The sequence below is a fragment of the Typopeltis vanoorti genome, chromosome 13 (genome assembly GCF_054136105.1).
Source record: "Typopeltis vanoorti isolate ZY-2024b chromosome 13, IOZ_Tvanoo_1.0, whole genome shotgun sequence".
NCBI classification, from domain to species: Eukaryota; Metazoa; Arthropoda; class Arachnida; order Uropygi; family Thelyphonidae; genus Typopeltis; species Typopeltis vanoorti.
In genome coordinates, this window is record NC_143561.1 from 104,114,525 (window position 1) to 104,139,324 (window position 24,800).

The 24,800-nt window shown below is 35.7% G+C and overlaps 1 protein-coding gene across 1 annotated transcript; it reads right to left on the reverse strand.

Moving 5' to 3' along the window:
* Window positions 1-10,915: 10,915 nt before the first annotated feature.
* On the reverse strand, window positions 10,916-11,341 carry LOC150100429 (protein ZBED11-like). Its single transcript, XM_090402653.1, has one exon. It carries the CDS (start codon window positions 11,339-11,341, stop codon window positions 10,916-10,918), a length of 426 nt encoding a protein of 141 aa, XP_090258779.1.
* Between the last annotated feature and the right edge of the window lie 13,459 nt (window positions 11,342-24,800).

Here is a 24,800-nt window from a genome sequence, read left to right on the forward strand (position 1 = left end):
TGATTACATATATAATCAGTACTTGTCCTTGAACTGTTGCTAAGTGAGTCCCTTGGTGTGAGAAAATCATAATAACCTAACCTGACCTCATTGACTACATAGACAATTGATTTTTCAGGACTTCTGGTCATTTCAGAAATCTTGTACTATATGCACCATCTCCTGTAAAGCAATACTAGATTATTCATAGTATTAGATGCATTTGCTAGAATTCTAAGCCTAAGATTATGCTGTAAGTAAGCCAAACAAAATCTTTCATATTATTGTTCCAGGATTACTTTCTGGACTGGAAATTACAAGGGACATTGTGCCAATACATGTAGGTCTGCTATCATTGCAGATAAGTAAATTGTTTAGAATGTGGTAATAGGTCTGAACATTTTGTGTTCTATATACACTCTGTTATCAAAAATATCCAGACACCCCTTCATAGTATTGATTATTGGCTATATTCATCATGCTCATACAGGTATAAAAGGAAACACAGTCTTCATAGACTAGTGTTAACAGTGAAATGGGCCATGAGCAACAACAGTACAGTTGCAACCTCATGGATCATATAAAATCACAGAGCAGGATCATCAAGTGCTCAAGCATACATTACAAAAAAACTGTCCTCGTTGAAACACTTGCTACTGATAAAATATCTTTGTGAGCAACGTTCACGACTATTTGCTGGCAACAGAAAAATATGGGATTCCGTGGCCTGACGTCAGCAGGGGCAATTCCAATCATTTGGTCGAGTGGTGTAAAGCTCACTGCCATTGGACTCTGGAGCAGTAATACGTTCTCTGGATTAGTCTGGGTTTGGTAGATTCTAGAACGGTACCTGTCGTGAATGTGTTGTGCCATCTGTGTGGTTTTGTAGAGGAGGCATCATGGTCTTTTGCTGTTTTTTGTGGTTCAGGCTGGGGCTTCCTAGTTCCAGTGATGAGAATCTTAACACTATGGCTTATAATGACATTCTTGGCAATTCTGTATGTCAACTTTGACAATGGTTTGGAGAAGACCCTTTCCTGTGTCGACATACCAGTCATCTCCCCCATCCACAAAGCAAGGTCTGTGCAGGAATGGTTTGAGGTGGATGTTTACTGGCCTACACAGAGCCCTCAATCCACAAACACCTATGGAATGAATTAAAATGTTGATTGTACAAACTAAGCGCTGAACTGCCTAACATCAGTGACTGACCTCATTAATGCTGTTCTGGAATAATGGAAGGGTAGTTACATACCAATATTTAGTGGAAAGCCTTCCCAGAATATTGATGGCTGCTATAGCAACAAATAGTGGATCAAATTGAAGCCTTACATATTAGTGTGAGAGCTCGATGAGCAGATATCTGGATATTTTTGATTAAATAGTGTATGACAACTACTGGATCTAGAATAAACTATTAAAACAAACCAAATTTTTACAATTTTAAAATAAACTGTATGCAAATGCTTTGGTTTCACTCTACCTTGATCATTGAATGCAATTAGATATATTTATGAATTATATTTCTGAAGATGGTCATTACTGTAACAGTTATCTCAGTTCTGTCAACATTCTTCCTGAGAACAGATCTCCATATATGTTTGCAGGTTGCGATTTTGTCATGGCACTCATATCATCACAGCAGGTTCTGCTATTTCTGTTAATATTCAACCTTCAGCATGACTGTAAAAATAGTCATCATGATCATACATACATCTTCAAGGCCCACCTTTCCTGATTGGGTTGTTGGGGCAACAGCTGCAAGAGGAACTTCCAGTGGTCACAATCCCCCTGCTACCAAGCTCAAGTGTTCTGGTGGGATTCCCAAAGGTGTCCACCCGAGGTTTTGGATATAATCTATCCAGCGAGTCCTTGGCCTCCCACCCTCATCATCATCAAATTCCTGACATCTACCCTCAAGGGGTGTACAGGATATGATAACACTATATGAAAAATTTACATCATTACTAATTTCTTATCTACAATTTTCCTCCAAATCAGTCATTACTTGTCAAAACTCCAACATTATCAGATCTTATATTTCTATTGTCTAAGGCACTTTGTACCATATCAATCCACCTATATCTTGGTCTTCCTCTGGGTCATTTTCCTGCCAACCTGGCAGAGAACACTTGTTTTGCTAATCTTTCTTCACCCATTCTGTTTAAGTGACCATACCACCTGAGATTAGCTCTGCTAACGCATTCCTGGATGCTGACAATGTCAAGTTCTTTCCTAATATCCTCATTTTTAATATGATATTGCCATTGATGCCATCTGTTCATGCCTCTAATCTTTCTCAGGACTCTCATATCTGCGGTCTCTAGTCTTTGGTCAAGTGTTTTACTTCTGACCCAGCTCTCATATCCATAAGTTAAAACTGGTTTGAACGCTGTCTTGTATACAGCTAATTTAGTGTTCCGACTAATTTCTCTCTTATTCCGTATGAATTTATTCAATTGACTTCCTACCATACCAGCTTTGTTTATTCTGTTGTCTATTTCCATATTTAATTTACCATCTTTAGTAAAAATCTTGCCTAAGTAGCTGAAACGTTTTACTTGTTCCATAGGTTCCCCATTCACAACACAGTTGACATTTTCAACAATTCTACCTATTTTCATTGTCTTTGTCTTTTTAATGCTGACCTTAATACCATATCTATTACAACAGTTATTCAATTTAGTCAGGGAATCTTGCAAACTTGTAGCGGATTTATTTAGAAGTATAACATCGTCCGCATAAAGCAAAGAGCTGCCATCAACATCTCCAATTCTGATATCATGTTTAATACCACTTTCCTTCATAATGTGATCCATATAGATAATGAATAACAGAGGGGATAATGTACATCCTTGTCTCACACCAGATTTAACATTAAACCATCTTCCTGTACTTCCTTTACTTCTAACTGCTGACTTACAACTCAGATAAAGACTAAGTATTGCTTGATATGATGCCCCACTGACACCATATAACTGTAGCATATTGAATAGCTTCTCTCTCTCTCTTGGCACCTTGTCATATGCCTTTTTCAAATCGACAAAACTTAAATACAGATCTTTGTTATATTCCCATGCTTTCTCAACTATTTATCGTAAAGTGAAGATCTGATCCTGACAGCCTCTATTTTGCCCGAATCCAGCTTGTCCTTCACCAAGCTTTTCTTCCACAATTCTTCTCAACCGTTTCTCAAGTATATTTGCATAGATCATGCCAGGAACACTCAGTAAGGAAATACCTCTGTAATTCTCACATTCAGTTTTTATTTCCCTTTTTATAAAAATGGTACTATTAGAGCTCTACTCCACTCATCGGCACTTCATCCCTCTGTCCAGGCTTTTTGAACTATGCAGTGCAGCCACTGTAAGACTTTCATCGGAAATTCGTCCCTCTGTCCAGGCTTTCTGAACTATGCAATGCAGCCACTGTAAAACTTTTATACCACCATACTTCAGCATTTCTGGTCGAATATCATCTATTCCTGCTGCCTTTCAACATTTCAAGCCTTTGATGGCTTTTTCTACTTCAAGTATGGATATGTATTCCTGACAGTATGTCTGTTGAGTGTTTTTTACCGATGTTCTATCACTGCTTGTTTCATTTAGCAATTTTTCAAAATAATTATTCCATACTTCGACGATATCTTTTTCTCCTGTTTTCATGTCACCTTTATCATCTCTAACTCTTTTTAAAGCACTCTTTCCTCCATTTCTAAGCTTCTTCAACAACCTCCAGAATATCTTACCACCTTCTTGATATTTAATTTCCATGTTCTTGCGAAAGTCCTCCCATGACTTTTGTTTAGCTAGTTTTACACAGTGTTTCGCTTTCTTACATTTGTCTAAGAGCACTAGCTGACTTATTTGCCAGGAACTTTTGATATGCTTTCCTCTTTTCCTTTACTGCCTCTTTAACTTCCTGTGTCCACCATGGAGTTATGATTTTTCTATCCTTGCAGACAACCTCACCACATGCCTCTCTGGTTGAATCAATCAGGGTTTTCTTCAAGGCTTGCCACTGAATCTCCAAGGTTTGGTTCCTGTTCTCAAACACTCTAATTTTTTCTTGAATAATCTTTGTGTATTTTAATCTACTGTTGACATTTGAGAGTTGCTCAACTTTTATTCGCTTTAAAACTTTCTTACATGTTATTCTTTTCGATATGAAATTCAATTTTATCCTGCTCAAGACGTAAATAGTGATCGCTTTCATTTTCAAATCCTCTGTACACTCTGGTGTCCTGCACCAGGGAGAAAACATCACTATCAACAATGACATAGTCAATGATACTTTTGTTATTCCATGGCTCTTCTCTCCATATGAATTTGTGCACGTTTTTATGTTGGAGCAATGTGTTAATAATAGCCAGTCCATGTCCTGAGCAGAAATCTAACAGGTATTTGCTGTTATTATCACCTTTGGTCTTTTCTCCAAATTTTCCCAAAATATTTTTGTATGTCTGACAATCATTTCCTACTCTGCTATTCAGATCCCCAACAAGGACCAACTTTTCCTTTTTTCATTGTGTCAGTTGCTTTTTCTAAAGCATCAAAAAATTCCTCCACTTCTATCTTAGGAGAACCTTCTGTGGGACCATAGGCACAAATATGTCTCATTGTCCAATTCCCCATTCTGATATTTGCCCACATCACTCTACTTGAGACTGCCTGCCATTCAAGAAGACAGCCTCGTATTTTGTGTTGAATACTATGGCTACTCCTTCTTTTCCTTTATTGTCATTGCCTGAATATAACATTTTGTATTTATTGCTCAGAAAGATCTCACCAGTTTTTGTCTTTTTTGTTTCAGTCACTCCTATTATGTCGATCTGGTACTTATCTAATTCTTCAGCTATCTCAATTTCTTTGCGATTCAGGCTTCTTATGTTGATAGTACCGATCTTTAACTCTGGTGATGTTGAGTTGGGGTATGCTTTCAGATTTAAAAATTCAGATGTCATTTCAGATGTAAAAATAGTGGAAAACATAGGTTACCCAAAACCTAGTACAGTAATCCATTACCATTCATGGATTTTTTTTTTTTTCATTCATTAATAAGGTAATGCAAAACTTGGAAAGTTTTGCCATTACCTTATTACTACCAAATATATCACTTTTACCACTGAAATGAGGTGTGATTGTTGCTTTCAAAAAAGCAACAATCTTTTGATTGTTGTATTCTGTTAAAACCTTCATCTGCTTACTAAAATTAAATTGAAAAGGAATTAGGCTAAATTATAAGGCCAAAGTTGGAAAATTATCAACATAAGGGAATCAGTTGAAGAGGCCATCATCATCATATTTCTGAAATGTACCCTCAGTGTGTGTGTCGGGGGGGGGGGGGGGGATATACAGGATATGATTAGTACTACATGAAGAAATTACATCATTAACTTCCTATCAACAATTTTCCTCCAAATCAATCTGTTATCTGTGAAGACTCTAACATTATCAGATCTGTCTTCTAAGGCATTTTTTACTGTATCAGTCCACCTATATCTTGGTCTTCCTCTCAGTCTTTTTCTTGCCAACTCAACAGAGAACACTTATTTTGCTAATCTTATCTCTCTCATTCTGTTTAACTGCCACTTGAGATTGGCTCTGCTAACACATTCCTGGATGCTAACAATGTCAAGTTCTTTCCTGATATCCTTGTTTTTAATGATATTGCCATTGATGACATCTGTTCACACCCCCAATCTTGCCCAGGACTCTCGTACTTATGATCTCTAGTCTTTGATCAAAAGTTTTATTTTTAACCCAGCTTTCATATCTGTAAATTAAAATTGATTTGAACACTGATTTGTTTACAGCTAATTTAGTGTTCTGACTAATCTCTCTTGTTCCATATAGATTTATTCAGTTGACTTCCTACCATACCAGTTTTGTTAATTCTACTGTCTATTTCCAAATTTAATTTTCCATCATCACAAAAAAATTGTAGCTAGGTAGCAGTGTAATGTTTTATAGGTACTCCATTCAGGATGGAGTTGATATTTTCATTGTCTCTTCTTTTTATTGCTGATTTTCATACCAAATTTATCACAACGGTTATTCAATTTAGTCAGAGTATTTTGAAGACTTGTACTCGATTTATTTAGGAGTATAACATCAACTAGATAAAGTGAAAAGCTGAGATTAACATCTCCAAAGTTGATATTAGATTTAATACCACTTTCCTTCATAATATGATCCATATAGATAATGAATAACTGAGGGGATAATGTATATCCTTGTCTGACACAAGATTAATGTCAAACCATCTTGCTGTACTTCCTTCAGTTCTAATCGCTGACTTACAACTCAAAGACTAAGTATTGCTTGATATAATGCCCTATTCACACCATATAACTAGCATTTTGAATAGCATTTCTCTTGGCACCTTATCATATGCCTTTTGCAAGTCTACAAAACTTAAATGCAAATCTTTGTTATATTCCCATGATTTCTCAACTATTTGTTGTAAGGTGTAAATCTGATCATGACATCCTCTATTTGTCCTGAATCTAGCTTGCTCTTTGCCAAGCTTCCCTTCCACAATCTTTCTCAGCCACTTCTCAAGTATACTTTCATAATTCTTACCATTAACTCAGTGAAGAATCACCTCTGTAATTCTCACCCTTTTTAATGTGTGGGTACTATGAGAGCTCTACTCCAATCATCTGGAATTAGTCCCTCTGTCCAGGCCTTCTAAACTATGCAGTGCAGCCACTGCAAAACTTATACCTCCATACTTGATATAATACAGCCTGCCTTCCCACATTTCAGACTTTTGATGGCATTTTCTACATTAATCAATAATACATATCTCAATTATGGATATGTATTCCTGATTGCATGCCTATTGAGTGTTTTTTACCACTGTATTGTCGATGCTTGTTTCATTTAGCAATTTTTCAAAGTAATTACTCAATACATCAAGGATATCTTTTACTCCAGTTTTCATGTCAACTTCATCATCTCGAATTCCTTTTACAGCACACTTTCCTCCATTTCTGAGCTTTTCCAGCATCCTCCAGAATATTTTGCCAGCTTCCTGATATTTACTTTCTATGTTCTTGCCAAAGTCTTGTCATAATTTTTCTTTAGCTAGTATTACAGTGTTTAGCTTTCTTATATTTGTCTCCATAATCTCTAAGAGCACAAGCTGACCTTTTCGCCAGGAAGTTTCAATATGCTTTCTTTTCCTTCACTGCTTGTGTCCACCACAGAGTTCTGATTTTTCTATCAGACCTCTCTTTCTGAATATTTTCTTCAGAGTTTGCCACTGAATCTTCAGGGTTTGGTTCCTGTTCTCAAACTTTTTTTCTTGAATAATGTTTGTGTGTTTTAGTCTACAGTTCCCATCTGAGAGCTGCTCAACTTTTATTCGCTTTAAAACTTTCTTACATGTTATTTTCGATATCAAATTCAGTTTTATCCTGCTCAAGACTAAATGGTCATCACTTCCAATTTGTACTGCACCACTGAGAAAACATCACTATCAACAATAACATGGTCAATGAGACTTTTCTTATTCCTTCCCTCTGCTCGCCATGTGAATTTGTGCATGTTTTTATGTTGGGACATCGTGTTAGTAAAAGCCAGTTCATGTCCTGAGCAGAAATCCAACAGGTATTTGCCATTATTATTAGCTTTAGATTTGATTATTAGATTAGAATATTTGATTAGCTTTGATAATATCAGCAAAAAAATCAAAAACGATGGCCTTGAAAGGACAAGATCCAGTAAGAAGAAAATAGTAATAGATAAGATTTTAGAACAGGTGAATTCATTTAACTACCTAGGTTGTATGATTACATATGAAAATGAAAAAGATATAAACCTAAAAATTGCAAAATATTTAAAAATAACAAAATAACGGGTGTAATTAACTCTATGTTTAAACCAAATCGAGTTCAAAAACAAACTAGACTAAAAGTATATAATACATTCGCCCTACTAGTCCTATTGTATGGAAGTGAAATCTGGACAATAAAACAAAAAGACAAAGATTAATAACAGCTGAAATGAAGTTTATGAGAAAAACTGCAAAGTATACTCTATTTGATCACAAAAGAAACGAAGAAATTATGATAGAATTAAACTGGGAATCAATAATAGAAAAAAATATAAACATAAATGGATGGAACACATTCAAAGAATGAAAACAAAGATTACCAAAACAAGCCATTAGGAAAAAGAAAACCAGGACGTCTTCTTAAAATATTCAACGATGACTTCTAAGGCCAGAACAGGCCACTATAGGCCTAAATCCTTGATAGGTATGGAGATTATTATTGACTTTGCTGTTTTCTCCTAATTTTCCCAAAATATTTCTGTATGTCCAACAATCATTTCCTACTTTGCTATTTAGATCCCCAACTTTTCTGTTTTTCATTGTCAGTTGCTTTCTCTAAAACCTCAAAAATTTTTTCTAGTTCTACTTTCGATGTGTTGGTGAAAATATTACTGTCGCATTGTGGTTAATGATTGATAGATTGCTAGTATGAACTATGCAGTAGCTGAAGTCGTAACACAATCATAGGATGAGCTCTTTGCAAACAGACGAGACATTTGGGACTTGTTTCGTAGTAGATGAGATAATTAGTAACAGTCGACGAGCCTGAAAATGTGCTTGTTATTTTGAAAAATGAGATTTTTACATTTTCTAATGAAATATCCAAGTTATATTCAAAAATAGAGATGAGCATCAAGTCTAAGGGCAGAGATTAGCACTTGTTTATGCCTTATAACTTGTAAAGAATTGAAAAACAAACAACCCCACAGATATTTTGCAATGTATAAATCTAATAATTGTGAAATTTGGACTAGTTTTTTACTTTTAAATTGCACAGTTGGGAATGCAAGTTTTGCTGTGGGCGCCAAACCTTTCTATATGCAGTTTCTATATTCACATTTGTTGGAAACATTAGTGACTCCATGAACAATAATGGATTACTTTAGGTGGTTTTTAAGTGTCTCAGCACTGCAGTCTAGTGAATGTTGATGCATAGTATTATCCTACAGCATCCTACCTTGAATGAGTACAGGTCATTTTTGAAATTCATCTTGTTTTGAATTATCTTAATGTGAACAGGCCATCAACACAAATATTACAAAACCTAGAACACAATTACCATATTTACGTTTCTTGAGTTGTCTTCATTCCCACCAGAAAAGTACTGGTTGTGGAATATATTTAAGTTTGGATGGTTATAACGTTTATCAAATGAAGGGGAATGAATATGCTCATCAGAAAAACAGTGGATAGCAATGGAGGTTGGTGAAAACAAGTGTGTGTATATACGAGAAAGAGTAGGCAAAAGTATGGAATCCTGGGATATTCCAGCACTGCTGAGGAAATTTGAATAGAGAAAAATCCATACTTTGTGATGTGCAGTAGACCAGGGCTTCTTAAACTTGTACCACTCACGACCTCTTTTCCCCCGAAAACTTTTTACGTGAACATTTACTGATAATAATTATTATTATTCCTGACACCTCCAAGGAGTCAGAGGACTCATCGCGGGAGGACACCTACAACTGTCTCAACCACTACACTGAACCTCTACTACGAATCAACGCCATCTACCGCCCACCACCACAACTAGTATTCTATGTCTAAACTGCGTGTGTTCTAAAGGGCCGATTTGTCTATGCGGAATGAAAAACCCGAGTTTCCAGTAGAAAAACCCTGCACCGCCGTATGAGATCGGCTAACTCACCTTCGATTGAAAATCGTCCAAATAGATTCCTCCCCTCGCGATGAGAATCGAAGGGCGCAATGTACCGTTGTTCTTCCAATTGCGCTATTGATAATAAATTATAAAGAAATTTATTTTAAAACAATTCTTTGGTATACATATAATTTTAGCATTTATTAAAGTCTAAAGCAAATTTGCATACTGATGAGATAGATGTGCTTGTTTATTTTTGCATAAAGAATTAAATCTTGGCTTTATTTGATGCTACAGGACATACAGAATCGTCAATGAGAACGCCGCTTCGCATAAATGCGTATTACAATATGGCAGAAGTATGTTTAGGGCCATTTCAGAAATTGTTGGGAATTCTGTCCTAATCCCAACCCAAAATTCATTTAATGATTTTGCCGTATAACTCGGAAAATTCTTATTGGACTTTTAATGGCAGATGACGTTTTTGGGTTTATGAACCCAACTTAGTCTTTTGGAATCAAAATTTGAAGGGAGGTATTTCTGAAATTGTCTCCACGCTTCAAATGATCAATTATAACTCTTACAGTTAAATCTTTCGGAAGGTTATTTTCAATTATAAAATCATCTGTAGCTGTAAACATTTCTAAAGAACGATTTCCACCGTATTCTTCAGTATGTTTTTTAGTAAAACTTTCAGTTTTATCTTTTAACATACGTGTATGTTACAATTTTTTCCTTGAAGGGACATGTTTAAATCATTGAGTATTTCGAAAATATCTGACAAATAACACATTTTTGAAAGCCTTAAGTCATTATGAAAAAAAATTAACAAAATCGGATTTCTGCTCAGTCAAAAAATAACTTCGTCTTGAGAGTCACCTTCCCTCTGCATGTAGTAATAAGCAATTGTAATCGGAGTCTATGTCTTTGCAAAGGTTTGAAAACAAATGACTTAAAGGCACAGCTTTTAATGAAGTTAATGATTTTGATAGTATCGTAAAGCACAACATCTAACGTGATATTTTTTGGCTACGAGTGCCTCCCAATGGGTCAAGCAGTGAGTAAAAGTGATATACTCATTGCCATTATCTTTAACTTTTGCTACAAATACAATATTTTCGTCCATCATTGCTCCAATACAGACTCCAGTGCAATTTTCCCACCTTCATTTGTGAAAAATCCATCGAATTTAAGATATATCTTCCCTTCTTGTATGCCCTTCCAAAGGGCGACAAAACAATAATTCCTCATGTATGCTTCCTTCATAAACATATCTTAATAAAGTAACAACTGTGCCATGTTAGAAATATTAGTTGTTTCATTTAACTGAATTGCACACTTTGGACTGGTAAAAAGCTGCTGGAATTGGTCATTACTAATTTCAGAAATTCTTTTGGAAACAGTATCATTCGACAAAGGAATTTTACGAATTTCATCCCCATACATTTTCCCATGAACTATTTCTGACATTTTAATAACAGCTGGTAACAGGAGATCTATCGCGTAGGGCTTTTTAGTTTTTGCAATTAAATAAGAAGTTTCGTAAGATGCAAGTAAATACTTTTCGTTGACAGTAACAAATTTCTCAAAACACTGTTTTTCTTTATTTGAAGATTTTAAAAGTAGTTCAAAATATTCCTTTGGTTTATTGCAGTACGCTGCATGCTTGGCATTTAGATGTTTTAGTTTGGCTGGTTTCATGCTCTCCACAGCCTTACAAATAATTCTTCATTACAAATTAAGCAAATAGGTATTTCCACACTATCATGATTATTAGAAGTAAATCCATATTTTATTTTTCTTGTCAATTTAGGTCTAAAACAAGCTGGTAGCGAAGACTGCTGCATTGTCATCAGTGTTTTTTACATCTGTCTAAATTAGCCACTTATCCATAGCCGAAGAATTTTTTTTTTCGGTTATGACGGTAAGAAAATGTTAGTCTTTATTTTCCTTAATTAAACTATTATGTTTCTGTAGAGCAGAAAACTCTGTACACTGCAATTCATAACATACAATAGTCTCGAATCTGAGCCGAGGTATTTCTGGCATGTTGCGTGGCGTGACGGCGTGCAAAGTGCGCAGGCTGTGTGTTCAGAACCAAGGCTGCAGTCCTTCCTTATCATGTAATGGTACAGTAGCCGTGAGTCCCCCCCCTTTTTTTTACGGGGGGCGATACGGCACCATCTAGACCCCCCCAAATTTTTATCGGGGCTCTGGAACCGGCACAGGCTGACGAATCAGGCCTGTGGCTGGGTTAGTATTGCGTGTGTGTTCACGAGGCCTGCTTGCAGGATGAAAAACTCCAAATAAACTGTCGGAAAAAACCCTGCTATCCACGCCCAAGACCGGCTAACTTGGCTATGGCTGAGGAAGATCTTTAAGTTCCTCGCGTCGTCGACGGAATCGAACCTAGGACACTCCTTCCCCAGGCATATGGTCGTGAAGTGCAGACCACTAGGCTAATCGCGCGGGCAAGGCTGCAGTGAAGTCGCGCGATGCAACACGGGCGAGTGCTGCCAGAAACATCTCGGATTCATTACGCGTTTGATTTTGAATTAATTTTTTTCTCGTACGTTCAGAAACCTTTTACTATTGTCCAATATTACACGACCCCATATGGGGGTCGCTTACAGTTTAAGAAGCTACTGAGTAGACCACCAGAGAGGAAGGCTAATTGTAAAAGGTGGAAAGCAGGCCATCTTATGGTCTGATTTCTGCCTTGACAGTAATCACACTGTGACATTGTCAGATAAGGTGACCATTGATGCACAAAAGAAGATAAATAGTATGGTGGTAGAATTGTTAATTGGTGGACTTTTAGTAAGTAGTGAAGGCAACTGATCATTCTTTTTGTGAGGATGATGGTTTTATATCAACATCAGTGAGCTGTTATAGGCTTACATTCAGAATGTTAGGTAACTGCCATATTGTCAGCCTGTAAGATATGTTGATTTCAAGAATCAATTTTACAAGTGAGCTGGATATCTCCCACTCACTTGTAAAATATCTTTTCATCAAAGACAATGGAATTCGAATCTTATAAGGTTTTGAGGTAAAAGGTGAGTAAAAACATGCAGTAAATGTAGGCAACTTACTTGCATTTATTATCCAAGTTATGCTTTTGCACATTATTTTTCAGTGAGAAAAAAAGACCAAAAATTGTACAACTCTGGTTTCAGAAAAATGGATGAGACTTGCAGTTGTAGCCTGTAAAGATTGATAGTATAATCAGGAGTGATTTTGAATAGCAAATGTCTGGACAGAGTTAAGTACCACTGTTGAAAGGGGAATACTTGGCTGCAATCTGAACGTGGATGGTTACATGACACGATTACCTAAGCATTCTGTGGATATGTAAAAGACGCTATATTACGTTCATTTCATTACAATATGAAAATAAAGTTGAGGTATCGTGAAAATTGTGTTAGCATAAACGACCCTTGTTTGCCTGAAGAATTACCGTTCTAAGTTCGATTCCAGCCGGCAAACTTTTTCTAAGCATTTCATCGAGCTGTTCCGGAGTTAGTGGTTTTCTACCACGAGAAATAGGGTTTTTTCCATTCGGGAACTAACTCAAAAGCAACGTAACGTCTGTATATCGCTTGATTAATGTAATATATTTTACCATATTAACCTAGTGTGTAGGTGGTCTGTGGAAATCGGTGTTCTTTTCCATTTCGCTAGACCATTTAAATACCTTTAAGAGAATTTTTTGTAGGTTTTTATTTCAAGTACCCAAGGTAGTCGACCCTTGGCAAAAAAAAAAAAAAAAAGCAAGTAGGTTCTCTTTACAGGAAACCGGTTTTTAACCACTCCAGTTTAAAAAATCGACTGTAGAACACTCACTTTCAGTCATACCTTTAGGATTAGGACTAAGTGGGCATCACTTACCTGTTGTAATCTCTCCTCTGAAAAACTGGGTTCATCGGTATCTTCAACTATCAGTGATCGCTGTAAGGTGATAACGTACTGCCAATTAATCTTGAAATGTTAGAGAATTTTTTAATGTATATATACGATGAACGCGCGATGGGACAATTATTTTCTGAATTCTTATGCATCCATGTGATTGCACAACCTGATAATATGGAGAGCAGCTTCTAATCAATGCCCAAGAAGGACTAAATCAGTGGTGACTTGTACATAAGCACTGCGACACTGCAGCACCCCCAAGGAAAAAACGAAAAAATATTTTTTTGTGTGTGTGTTTATAAATAATAATGCTTACAACATTATAAAATACAATAAAACATGTTAAAGATTACAGCTTATGTTTCGACATTGACTGAATAGTTGATCTAACGCAGTGTTGGAATTATCACATTCGATCAGTTTCGGCTAGACTCGCCGATATTCGTTTGCACTTGTCACTGCACGTAACAAGTGAATCCGACACTTCTGGTTGAGCAGTGTCGCTACATATAAATTATATGCTTGCGCGCGTTATTTCTGGGAGTTACGAAACTTTTATTATTGGTGTGTGTTCATGGTGGGAGTGAAATATTTTTGGTAAATCTTATTTTTTTCTGTTAAAATAACATATTATTTATTATAGAAACAAGGCGGAATTATGACGAGTGTCACTGTTGAAAATATGAAAAGAATTATATTTTCTCAATTATCGTTACACGAAACAAATGCACTGGATCTAATGCAATGTCGAAAGCGACACTGCTCAACGAGCAGTGTCGGTTTTGGTGTGTGTTCATGGTGAGGGTGAAATATTTTTAAGAAAGCAATTTTTTTAATATGTAAATTTACTTATCAATAAATTGGCTACTGATTAGGGGGAAAAAATGAATTATTTTTCTTATTTTGTATATGCAGCACCCCCACTTAAAATTTTCACCGGCCGCCCCTGGACTAAATGCTTCCCTTCTTTTAGGAAGTAAAAATGTTTAGAGGATTTATTTATTATTTTTATTGTAAGATTACTATAGATTATCATCACATAGCATCTGAAGAACTATATCAGGGTAAAAGGTTGACAGCTGTTAAGTAGCATTCCGTATATTACTAAACATTATCCTTATTTTCACATAATCAATCTCATGTCAGTATAAAAGGTTGATTAGCTGTCAAGTAACTCATTTATATCCTTATTTACATTACTACTATAGTTTATTACTATAAACTATCATTATTTACTATCCTTATTCGTTCGCTGTCGACCTAAGCAGCCTGGTTACTTCTCCTACCGGGCATGAGCATGACTCCTTCAGTGAAGGCTCCATTGCCGATCTTGACATCATTTTTAACACTTCCATTGCTGCTTTTACATGGGAATATAATGTGGTGGCTTCCCCTTACCTTCCATATCGCAGTATTGTAGCATGTATGCTACAAGATGTTAATACTAGTAGCGCTGTTGTCGACTACTAGGAATGTTAGTGGTTAGTTGAAAGAGGAGGAAACACCCCTAGCCCTCGACTACTCTAATAGCCTCAGGGAGAATGGAGGACTTCCTCCTACGGTTAGTAAGCAAGAAAAGAGACAGATAAAAAGTTTTAAGTAAAGAGTCCTCGTTAGGAATAACGTTAGTATGAGGATAGAAGCAAGAAGTGGAAAAGTAAGAGAAAGTATGATCAAAATCTTTGAAATAGATTATACTTGGCTCTTGTACCCCGGGTTAGCAATGCCCGTGCCTGCAAGTCGCAAGCCTCATGGGGATTGCAAGAACACTAATCAGGTAAAATAGAAAATGTGAAAAAAGAAATGGAAAGACAAAATAGACATTTTGGGCATTAGTGAGACGAGATGGATGGGAGGGATAGGGTGATTTCTGGAGTGGAGAATTTCGAACAATATATATTTAGAACAAAAGAAGGGAGAGTCGGGCGTTGCAAAAGTGCTTTAGAAAAAAGTTGGACATTTATTTACTACAACAATTAACCACAGTGAAAGAATCATGCCTATAAGTATTCAAAATGAACCAGTAAACCTCTATTATAATGGTCTACATGCCAACATCACAACAAGAGATGAAGAAATTTATGAACAAATAGAAGAAATCTGGAACAGCTTTAAAGACAGACACAATATAATAATGGAGATTGGAATGCTATAGTGGGAGAAGAGGATAATGTTTAATTTCAGGAAGATTTGGTCTTGAACACAGGAATGAAAGAGGAAAGCAATTAATAGAATTTTGTCACAAAAACAGTTATAGCAAATACACTATTTCAAGTTCTAAAAAGCAGAAGATACTCCTGGAAGGCATCTGTATTCAAATTGATTATATACTGGTTAAGAAAAGATAAAGAAACGAAATAAAAAATTGCAAAAGCTATCCAGGTGCTGACATCAGTAGTGACTATAACCCTGTAAGCTTTTTCCACTTGGTTAAACTATAATAAATTTAGTTTAATCCTTTATCCAAGTGTAAGCAAACAAAGTCTGTGCCTGAAGTATCTTCAGGACTGAGGCAACTCGTGGTAAAGGTGGACCAAGCTCTTGTCACTCCATGTCTCAGTATCTCCCATAATGCAAAGCATATCTCCTTGCAGACATGTATGTATAATGCTGTGCATTAAAGGAAGGCCACTACCCAGGCCAGTTTCGACCTTTATTGAGGTCTCATCAGTGGGAGCCAGACCCAGAAGTGGTGATACTAAGGCAGAAGCAATGGAGAAGTCATATTTAGCTATACTTACACTTGAATAAAGGATTAAACTAAATTTATTATAGTCTAACCAAGTGGGAAAAAACTGCCAACATCTTTCTCTAAATCCGGAGTAATTTAATAATAAGGTGGTATACCTTTCGGCAACTCGTATAAACCGATCTGGGTAGTGGCCCTTCCCAATGCATAACATTATACATGTCCTCAAAGAGATGTGCTTTGCATTATGGGAGATACTGAGACAAGGAGTAATGAGAGTTTGGTCCACTTTTACCACGAGTTGCCTCAGTCCTGAAGATACTTAAGGCGCAAACTTTGCTTACACTTGGATAAAGGATTAAACTAAATTTATTATGACTATAACCTTGTTTTAATGAAAACAGAACTGAAACATAAGAAACAAATCCGAAGAGACAAACTAATAACATGGAACCTTGAAAAATTAAAGAGAAGAGAAGGTATCAAGAGGCAATTGATCATAACATTCCAGAAACGTAAATAGTCAGAATAATATTGGAAACCATTGGAATATGATTAAAGAGACTATTACAAATGCATTAGATCAATTATTGAAAAATACAAAAAGATAACAGAAAACATTGCAATACAGATGAAATTCTTTACCTCATGGATGAAAGAAGAAAATATAAAAATGGTGTTAAAGAAGATGTGGCCAAATACAAATATATTAAAAATCAAATTGCAGCAAAATGGGAAAAAGCTAAAAAAGAATACCTGGAAGAACAGTGTAATGACAGATGAATTATTTAAAAAAGAAAACATAGAGGGGGGCTATAAAGAAATTAACAAATTGACTTTCAAATTTAATAAGAATAGCAAAAACAGTGCCATCAAAGAAGAAAATGGAAAATTACTCATAGAACCTGAGGATATATTAATGGAATGGAAGAATTATCTTGAAAATATTTATATAATGGCGACGAACTAGATGTCGATATCAGCATAGAAAATCAAAATGAAGATAATCTAGGACCCTGAATCTGTGACAATTAATAGCCCAAATCATTAATAGAGAAGAAATACCAAAGGAGTTTGTTAAATCAACTATAATACCAATATCAAAAAAGAATACTGCTAATAAACGCAGCCAATTCAGAACAATAGGTTTAATCCCACATGTTAACAAAATTCTACTAAAAATTATTCAAAAATAGATTGTCTACTGGATGAAGACCAATTTGGATTCAGATAAAGGAACAAGAGAGGCAATACTCTGTATAAGAACAATAATCGAAAAATGGATCTTAGTAAAAACACATTTGCTTCCTTGATTTAGAGAAAGCATTTGATAAAGTAAACCAGGAGGTGATCCTAAATTGTCTAAATAATATTGGCATAGACTTTAAGGAGAGGAAAATAATTTATCAAATTAATAAAAATCAAAATGGACTGATTGAAATCAATGATAAGGAGAAAATAATATAAGGAGTGGAGTAAGACGAGGGTGTATACTTTCACTACTTTAATTTATATATATATTGAAAATGCTATTCAGAAAACTAAACATAAAATAAATAGCGGCATAAATAGATGGTGAGCAAGTCATGTGTATGACATTTGCTGATGACATAGCCCTTGTAACAGAAAACAGAAGAACTCTAAAAACAATACTACAATTACTAAATAACTTCGAAAAAAATAAAATGAAAATCAACACAGATAAGACTAAAATCCTTGTTACAGGCAAAACCCCTATCAATATAGAGCATATAGACAACAACAGAAAACAAATAAAACAAGTAAAAAAAAAAGCTTTAAATACTTAGGAAGCCGAATAACAGAAGGTGCAAGAACAAGAGAAGACACAAAATCAAGAATAAACAACACAAAAGCCCAATTCTCTAAGATGAAAAGCATTTTAACAGGAAACCTCAACCTTCAATTGAAAACATAATAATAACAAAGACATTGATATGGAGCATCGCACTGTATGGATGTGAAGCCTGGATTCTAGGCAGAGAATACAAGAAAATCGGAGGCTTTTGAAATGTAGTGCTGGCATTGCATGAACAAAATAAAATGGACAGAGAAAAAAATCAAATGAACACGTCCTGAGAGAGATAAGTGAAACAAGAAGTCTAATTAGATCAATCAAAATTAGAAGCGATAGGTGGCATTGACATATAATTCGACATGATGGACTTGTGAAAAGAATAACTGAAGGCAATATGGCAGGGAAAGAAGAAGAGAAAGCTTTGAAGACCAAGTGAAAGAAAGCTTGGGCTTGAGGAACTACCAAGCGATTAAGAAGAAAGCTAATGACAGGATGGAATCGAGGAAACCGTTGAGCTACCAGTCCCAAGACTGATGCAATGATGAAACTTATTTGCACAAGTAGTCCACGAATCTTTTTACGAAACTTGCTTTCTGATGTGTATTACATATGGCAGTTGGATCCAGAAAATATATTTATGGATTATCACTAATGTTCAACAAAGAAACTCACCTGTAGAGTTTCATCTAATCCATTACAATCCACAGTTGATGAAGACTTGACTGCAGCAGATCCTCATTAATTTGTTCTAACCATTCTCCAAAGAGGTCCGAAAAACGTAGGCTTGGATCCCATGTGTGATGTGAAAAGCTTTATAAAGGCTTTCACAGAAGACAAATTATATATCGTACTTTTTTCTCCGATCGAAAACTAATTTTTAAATTCAAAACAATTAAATCAGCCGGAAAAATGCACTAGATGTGCAGCCATAGACTGATTTCACCATAACTTCAATTAACAAACTCATTCATCGTGCTACAGATGTTAGTTTTTGTGATTCATACATATAATCTGCATCTTTTGATATGGAATATTATCTTGGAAGAAACTGAATGGACAAAGTAAGCATGGTAAGATGTGTGTGTAGCAAGAATGGTCCAATATGATTTAGATACTACATCTATATCCACTGTCGGTGCCAGGTTATTTTGCGCCGTGGGCAAAGTTTACAAGGCGCCCCTTATTTCATAAACTAAAATGTTTCTAATTGACGTTAAACAAAATAAAATTGTCTTTCAGGTTAAATTAATTGGGATTTATTTTATTTTATTTTTTAATCAATTTGAAAATTCTCTGTTATTATAATTCATTTACAAAAAAAAAAGTTATAAAATACCGAAATTTAATATTTTAAAATGTTAACGTTTTAAATTGATCTTAACTGAATTTCAAATAGCGGTAAGTTCAAATAATTTAAGTAAGGAACAAAAAAGAACCAAGAGTTAAATACTAAAATAGTGTGACTGTGTGAGGAATAAGGAAAAAGAGTCGATGCCTATATCATATATTATTATTTAATTTTGATATTTTAGTAAAGTATGAATAAAGCATAGCTTGAAGTTTTGCACCCCTTCGTGGCTTGCGCCCTAGGCGGTTGCCTAGTTTGCCTAAATGGTAGCGCTGGCGCTGCCTATATCTGATCTCATCTACCAATTTCAGGTAATGTATGCTAAAAATATTCTCTCAACCATAGCTAGTCTGAAGTATCGATAACTGATACGATTGGTTTAAAGATTCATGTCTCATTCTGTAATGTTACCCTGGTATTACAAGGCTGAGACAATTAGAACTAAAATTTTGAACATCATCCAATGTTTTCTAGTGTCATACTGTGTACTATTAAGTGAAAACATCTCATTTGATATTTATGATTTGATAATTATGTAATTTGAATTTGGCTAGGTTCGAATCAGGTCTAGGACGCGAAGAACTTTTTTTCAGGGTTTTTATCTGAACGCCAGCCGGTCTCATACGTGAGTGACAGGGTTTTTCTCTCAGAAACTCAGGTTTTTCATCCTTCAAAACAGGCAAACTGACAATAAGAACACAAGCAAAGTACCGAAGAGACTAACGATGTAGATTGACCACCATATTCCTTCAGATCTGGTTTCAAAACCCCACGTTGTGTGTATATACGCATAAGTGCAAAACAGGAAGAAATGATTTGGCTATTTTAGCAAAAAAATAGTAGAGACAAATCAATATAGGAATTTCAGTGGGCAACATACTAGTATGGACTTTGTCAAATAAACTATTATTAAGATAAAAGTGCAGTTTTATGTTAATATCCTCCCCACTTTGTAGTTTTCCATCAGCATGACATGGAAATACAGTGTGACGATGTATACACTAGGGCTTGTGAAATAATGAAATGCAGTACAGCTAGATCATTTAAAATAAAAGGACAACTTCTGTCGTGAATATCAGTACCATCTACATTTTCCTCAGCAATAATCTTCCTTACGCATCATCAGCCATTTCCTGTCCACTGCTGAAAAAGAAAGCCAGTCTCAACTCCTCAATTCTAACCCTATCATAAGCTTTTCTATTCCACTGAGTTCCAGAAATCTCTGATCTTGTTCTCCCACAATCCCTTTTGTCTTCGGGTAGTTCTCTTTCCATCTTTGGAATACCATTCCGATCCAACGTTGTCCAATTCGTGAGCATTACTTCTTGTAAAATGACCTGCTTATTACTATGCTTCTTACCCCAGTCATCTCTGATCCAAGTATTGCATATCTCACTTTGTTTCTCTAATGATAATATCAAGAGGGTTGTTTTTATTATTATTATTTTTAAAATTTTACTCTGGGTAATCCTCAAATTATTGGTCAATTTCTTAGTCAAAGCCACCATTCACTTCCATATGTCATGAACGGAAGTCGTATTTGATAGTTATTGTCGAATATTTTTCTTTTTAGGCAGATTGGGATGTTTCCTTGTGTTTCATGTAGTTTTACAAAGGCAACTCGAGTTAAATTCTTCGTATAATTTCTTCCATTTGCCTCATATTATGCAATAATTCTACCGGATATGAAACAATGTTCTTATTCCTGCATCGAGGTTTAATTGTACTTAACCTGTAAGCAAAAGCGGGGTATCTGGGACTGGCCTTCGAATTAAAAGGCATGTTGTCCCCCCCCCTCCACGTATACAAAGCAGCAGTGTAATTTTCAAACATTACATTCGTATAATGGTTTCATTTTCCTTGCAATTGAAACAGATAAACTTTATATTCATAAATCATAAATGAATAAAAAATAAATCACTTTTTATTCCCTTATGGGGAGTAGGCGAGGTCTTCATACCCTATCTAGCTTTTGGAGACTGAGTGGGCAGTCCAATCTCCACCGGTAACCAATCAGACATAGCTGGCCCATGTCTATCACCAATTATAACAGCCACCGATGAAGAGGCTGGAAAACAAGTGCTGCCATCTCTTGGTACCTAACCATAACAAGATATGTTACTGTCTGAAATAATGTGGGTACTATGGTCGATTTTACGGGATAAAAAACTCGAGTTTCAGGGCGGAAAAACCTGCTTACCGTGCCAGAGATCGATTAACTCGGGAATCAGTCGAAGAAAGGCTTAAAAAAAGTTCCTCCAGTCGGCAACTAGACTTGAACGTAAGTCTGACTTCGAGCAACCAAGCACAGTGGACGCAAGCACCACTTCCATTAAGCTACACAGGCCTCTTTTTATATTCATTATATAGACTCCTTTTACTTTTATAGCCTGTAGATATGACGCTGGTATCCATAACACTAAGCAGCCCGAAGAAATACTATTCTAAATTTGAATCTACTCCTGATTGAATTTTAACAGTCTTTCTTCGACGGGTATCCAAGTTAGTTAATCTCATGAACGGGTAAGTACTCGTATTTTTATTTTTTGTTTTTTCTTCCCTACAGAGAAGTCGTGTTTTTATTCCCACAACCAAAGAAAATTGAACTTAGAACTCACATTATTTTAAATACTAATGCACATGGGTACAGCAACCAGGACGTGACAACAGTTGTCTGCCATAATCTCCTTCCCCGATTCCAATTAAAGTCATTGATAGACGCGGGCTAGCTACTATGATTGGCGAATTGTGAAAATTGGCTGTCTTTCTCCCACTTTGCATAACGCAGTTAAACGGCCTTTTCTACTCCCACTAGGGAATACAAACTCTCAGTGATTTATTTTTATTATTATTTTGGCTACTTATACTGCCTCAAAAATAGGCTGACCGTATTTCCTTGAGACAAAAACGGGACATTAGGATGGCAAAAACCGAACGGGGGTTATGTAATATTATGTATTCATGAAAAATACGATAAAAAAGTTATTACATAAACATATTGAGCTTACCGTTATGCCTCAGTTACAGAACCCATACAAAAATTTAGGTAGACGTAAAGGGGAACTGTATTTCACCGCGACCGTACCATGAATATTTCTCCGATGAAGTGTTCTTACGCAGCAAATTTCAGTCTTTTAACATAGCCCTCATTGTCTCAACATGTAATCTAGATTTATCCTTTGACCACATCCTGTTCATAAATAACAGAAATTATTCTATCAACAGGTGCTGTATTTCCTGAAAGACAAAGAATAAACTCTACAATATTACAAAAGTCTTCAAACGTCTAGGCGTTTTTAGTTCATTTCAGAAAAAAAATCTGTATTCATCTATCAGATACAGGAATATTTTCCTTATTCCATGTATCCAACTGCCTCAGTTATAGATTTTATGAGGGTCCACTGATCGAATACACGAGTTTATTCTGTTTCTGTGCATGTGAGCCCCTTGTTCAGGCTGTCCTGTATTTCTATCTATTCAGGTGTCTTCCTTAGTAGCACCCACTTGAATTTCTCAGTGTTTCCTTTTCCTAAACTGCACTTCCACTTGTTAACATATTCTAAGCTGGTTTCATAGAAATTCTCAAATATCTCAAACAACTTAGCCTCGTTGTAGGCGTAGGTTTCTGTGGTTTAGCAGTTCAAAAGAAAGATTCCTGTATTGCGACCACATGTTTATTAAGATAAATAAAAATAAACAAACCCGAAGTTTCGTATGTCGTTTGACTTACATCTTCAGGGGTTAAAGATAACTAAAAGTTTAAAACACAAGAAATGGAAAATTACTCAAAATAGACCATTCTATGAAGTTATGGCCGTCTATCTGTTCATTAAATTAAAAAATCCGAATGCAGTATCTGTGCATACTAGGTTTGAACAATGCTGGATGTTCTCACGTTCTGTTTTTCACGTTTACACTGTACGACGTCTGACTTAGGTATATTTTTTATCAATGCTGACCAATCTTGGTGTAGAATTAGGACCTCGTTTTTTATATTTTTTTGTTGTTGCATTGCGTTGGAATTCTAAGCATATTTTGCAGCTTCTTTAAATTTCCTTGTGAAACAGTTTTTTTCAATATAAGACATGTTCATTTTATGCCAGAATACATTATGGTCGGTGGAAGTTATGTGGGATGCTAGGCCTGATTTGAGTTCTCTCCTTTTTCACCTGATCTTCCAGACGGGAAGATCAGGTGAAATACGAATTTCCCCTAATCTTCCCGTCTGGCCTACGTAGCAGACGCCACAGGACAGTGAATTTTATATACACCTGATTTTTTAAAGGATGATGTGGAGGTTTTGGGGAATGTAGAAATCTTGATATATTTTGTAGTGGAAGAACTTTAATGTTATGTTTGCTTAGTAATTTGGCCCAATTTGTCTAACATTATTGATGTACAGTGGCGTGATTGCGTTCCTGAAATCTTGCTTTTGTGAGATGCTTGTGGGAGATATGTTGAGGATTTTCTTGATTATCTCATGTTCAAAACCATTTTTTTTTGAGGATCTGAGTTAAATAATGGAATTGCTCATTTCTCTTTTGTTCTGTGCCGGAAATATTGTAAGCTCTATCCTTCAAGTTTAGTAAACTTATTTTTTGCCTGGGGTGGTGGTGTAAGGCCGCATTAGGAAATCCTCTTCTAAAGTGATTTTATGTTGTTGTGTAGATTATTAAGATAATCTTTAAGTGCAGTAAGTTCCTCTGTTGTTCCTGGCTATATGACGAAAATATCGTCTACGTAATGATAAATTACTAAGCAAACTTAACATTAAAGTTGCTTTCTTCCGCTAGAAAAAATATCAAGAATTCTACATCCCCCAAAACCTCCACATCACCCTTTAAAAAACCAGGTATATATAAAATTCATCTGATGGCATCTGGTACATAGGCCAAACTTGAAGATCAGGGGGAAATTCGTATGAAAGAACACCAAAAAGATGTGAAAAAAAAGGAGAGAAAACACAAATCAGGCCTTGCATCCCACACAACTTCCACCGGCCATAATGTACTCTGGCATAAAACGAACATGTTTATATTGAAAAAAACTGTTTCACATTGAAATTGAAAGAAGCTGCAAATATGCTTAGAATTCCAACGCATTGCAACAAAAACCAGGGCATAATTCTACATCAAGTTTGGTCAGCATTGATAAAAAATATACCTAAGTCAGACCTTGGACAGTGTGAACGTGACAGCAGAACATGACAATATCCAGCATTGTTCAAACTTAGCATGCACAGATTCTGCATTCGGATTTTTTAATTTAATGAACAGTTAGACGGACATAACATCACAGAATGGACTATTTTGAGTAGTATCTCATTTCATGTGTTTTGTAGCTTGTTTTATTTACCTTTAACCCCTGAAGATGTAATTCAAACGACATAAAAAAT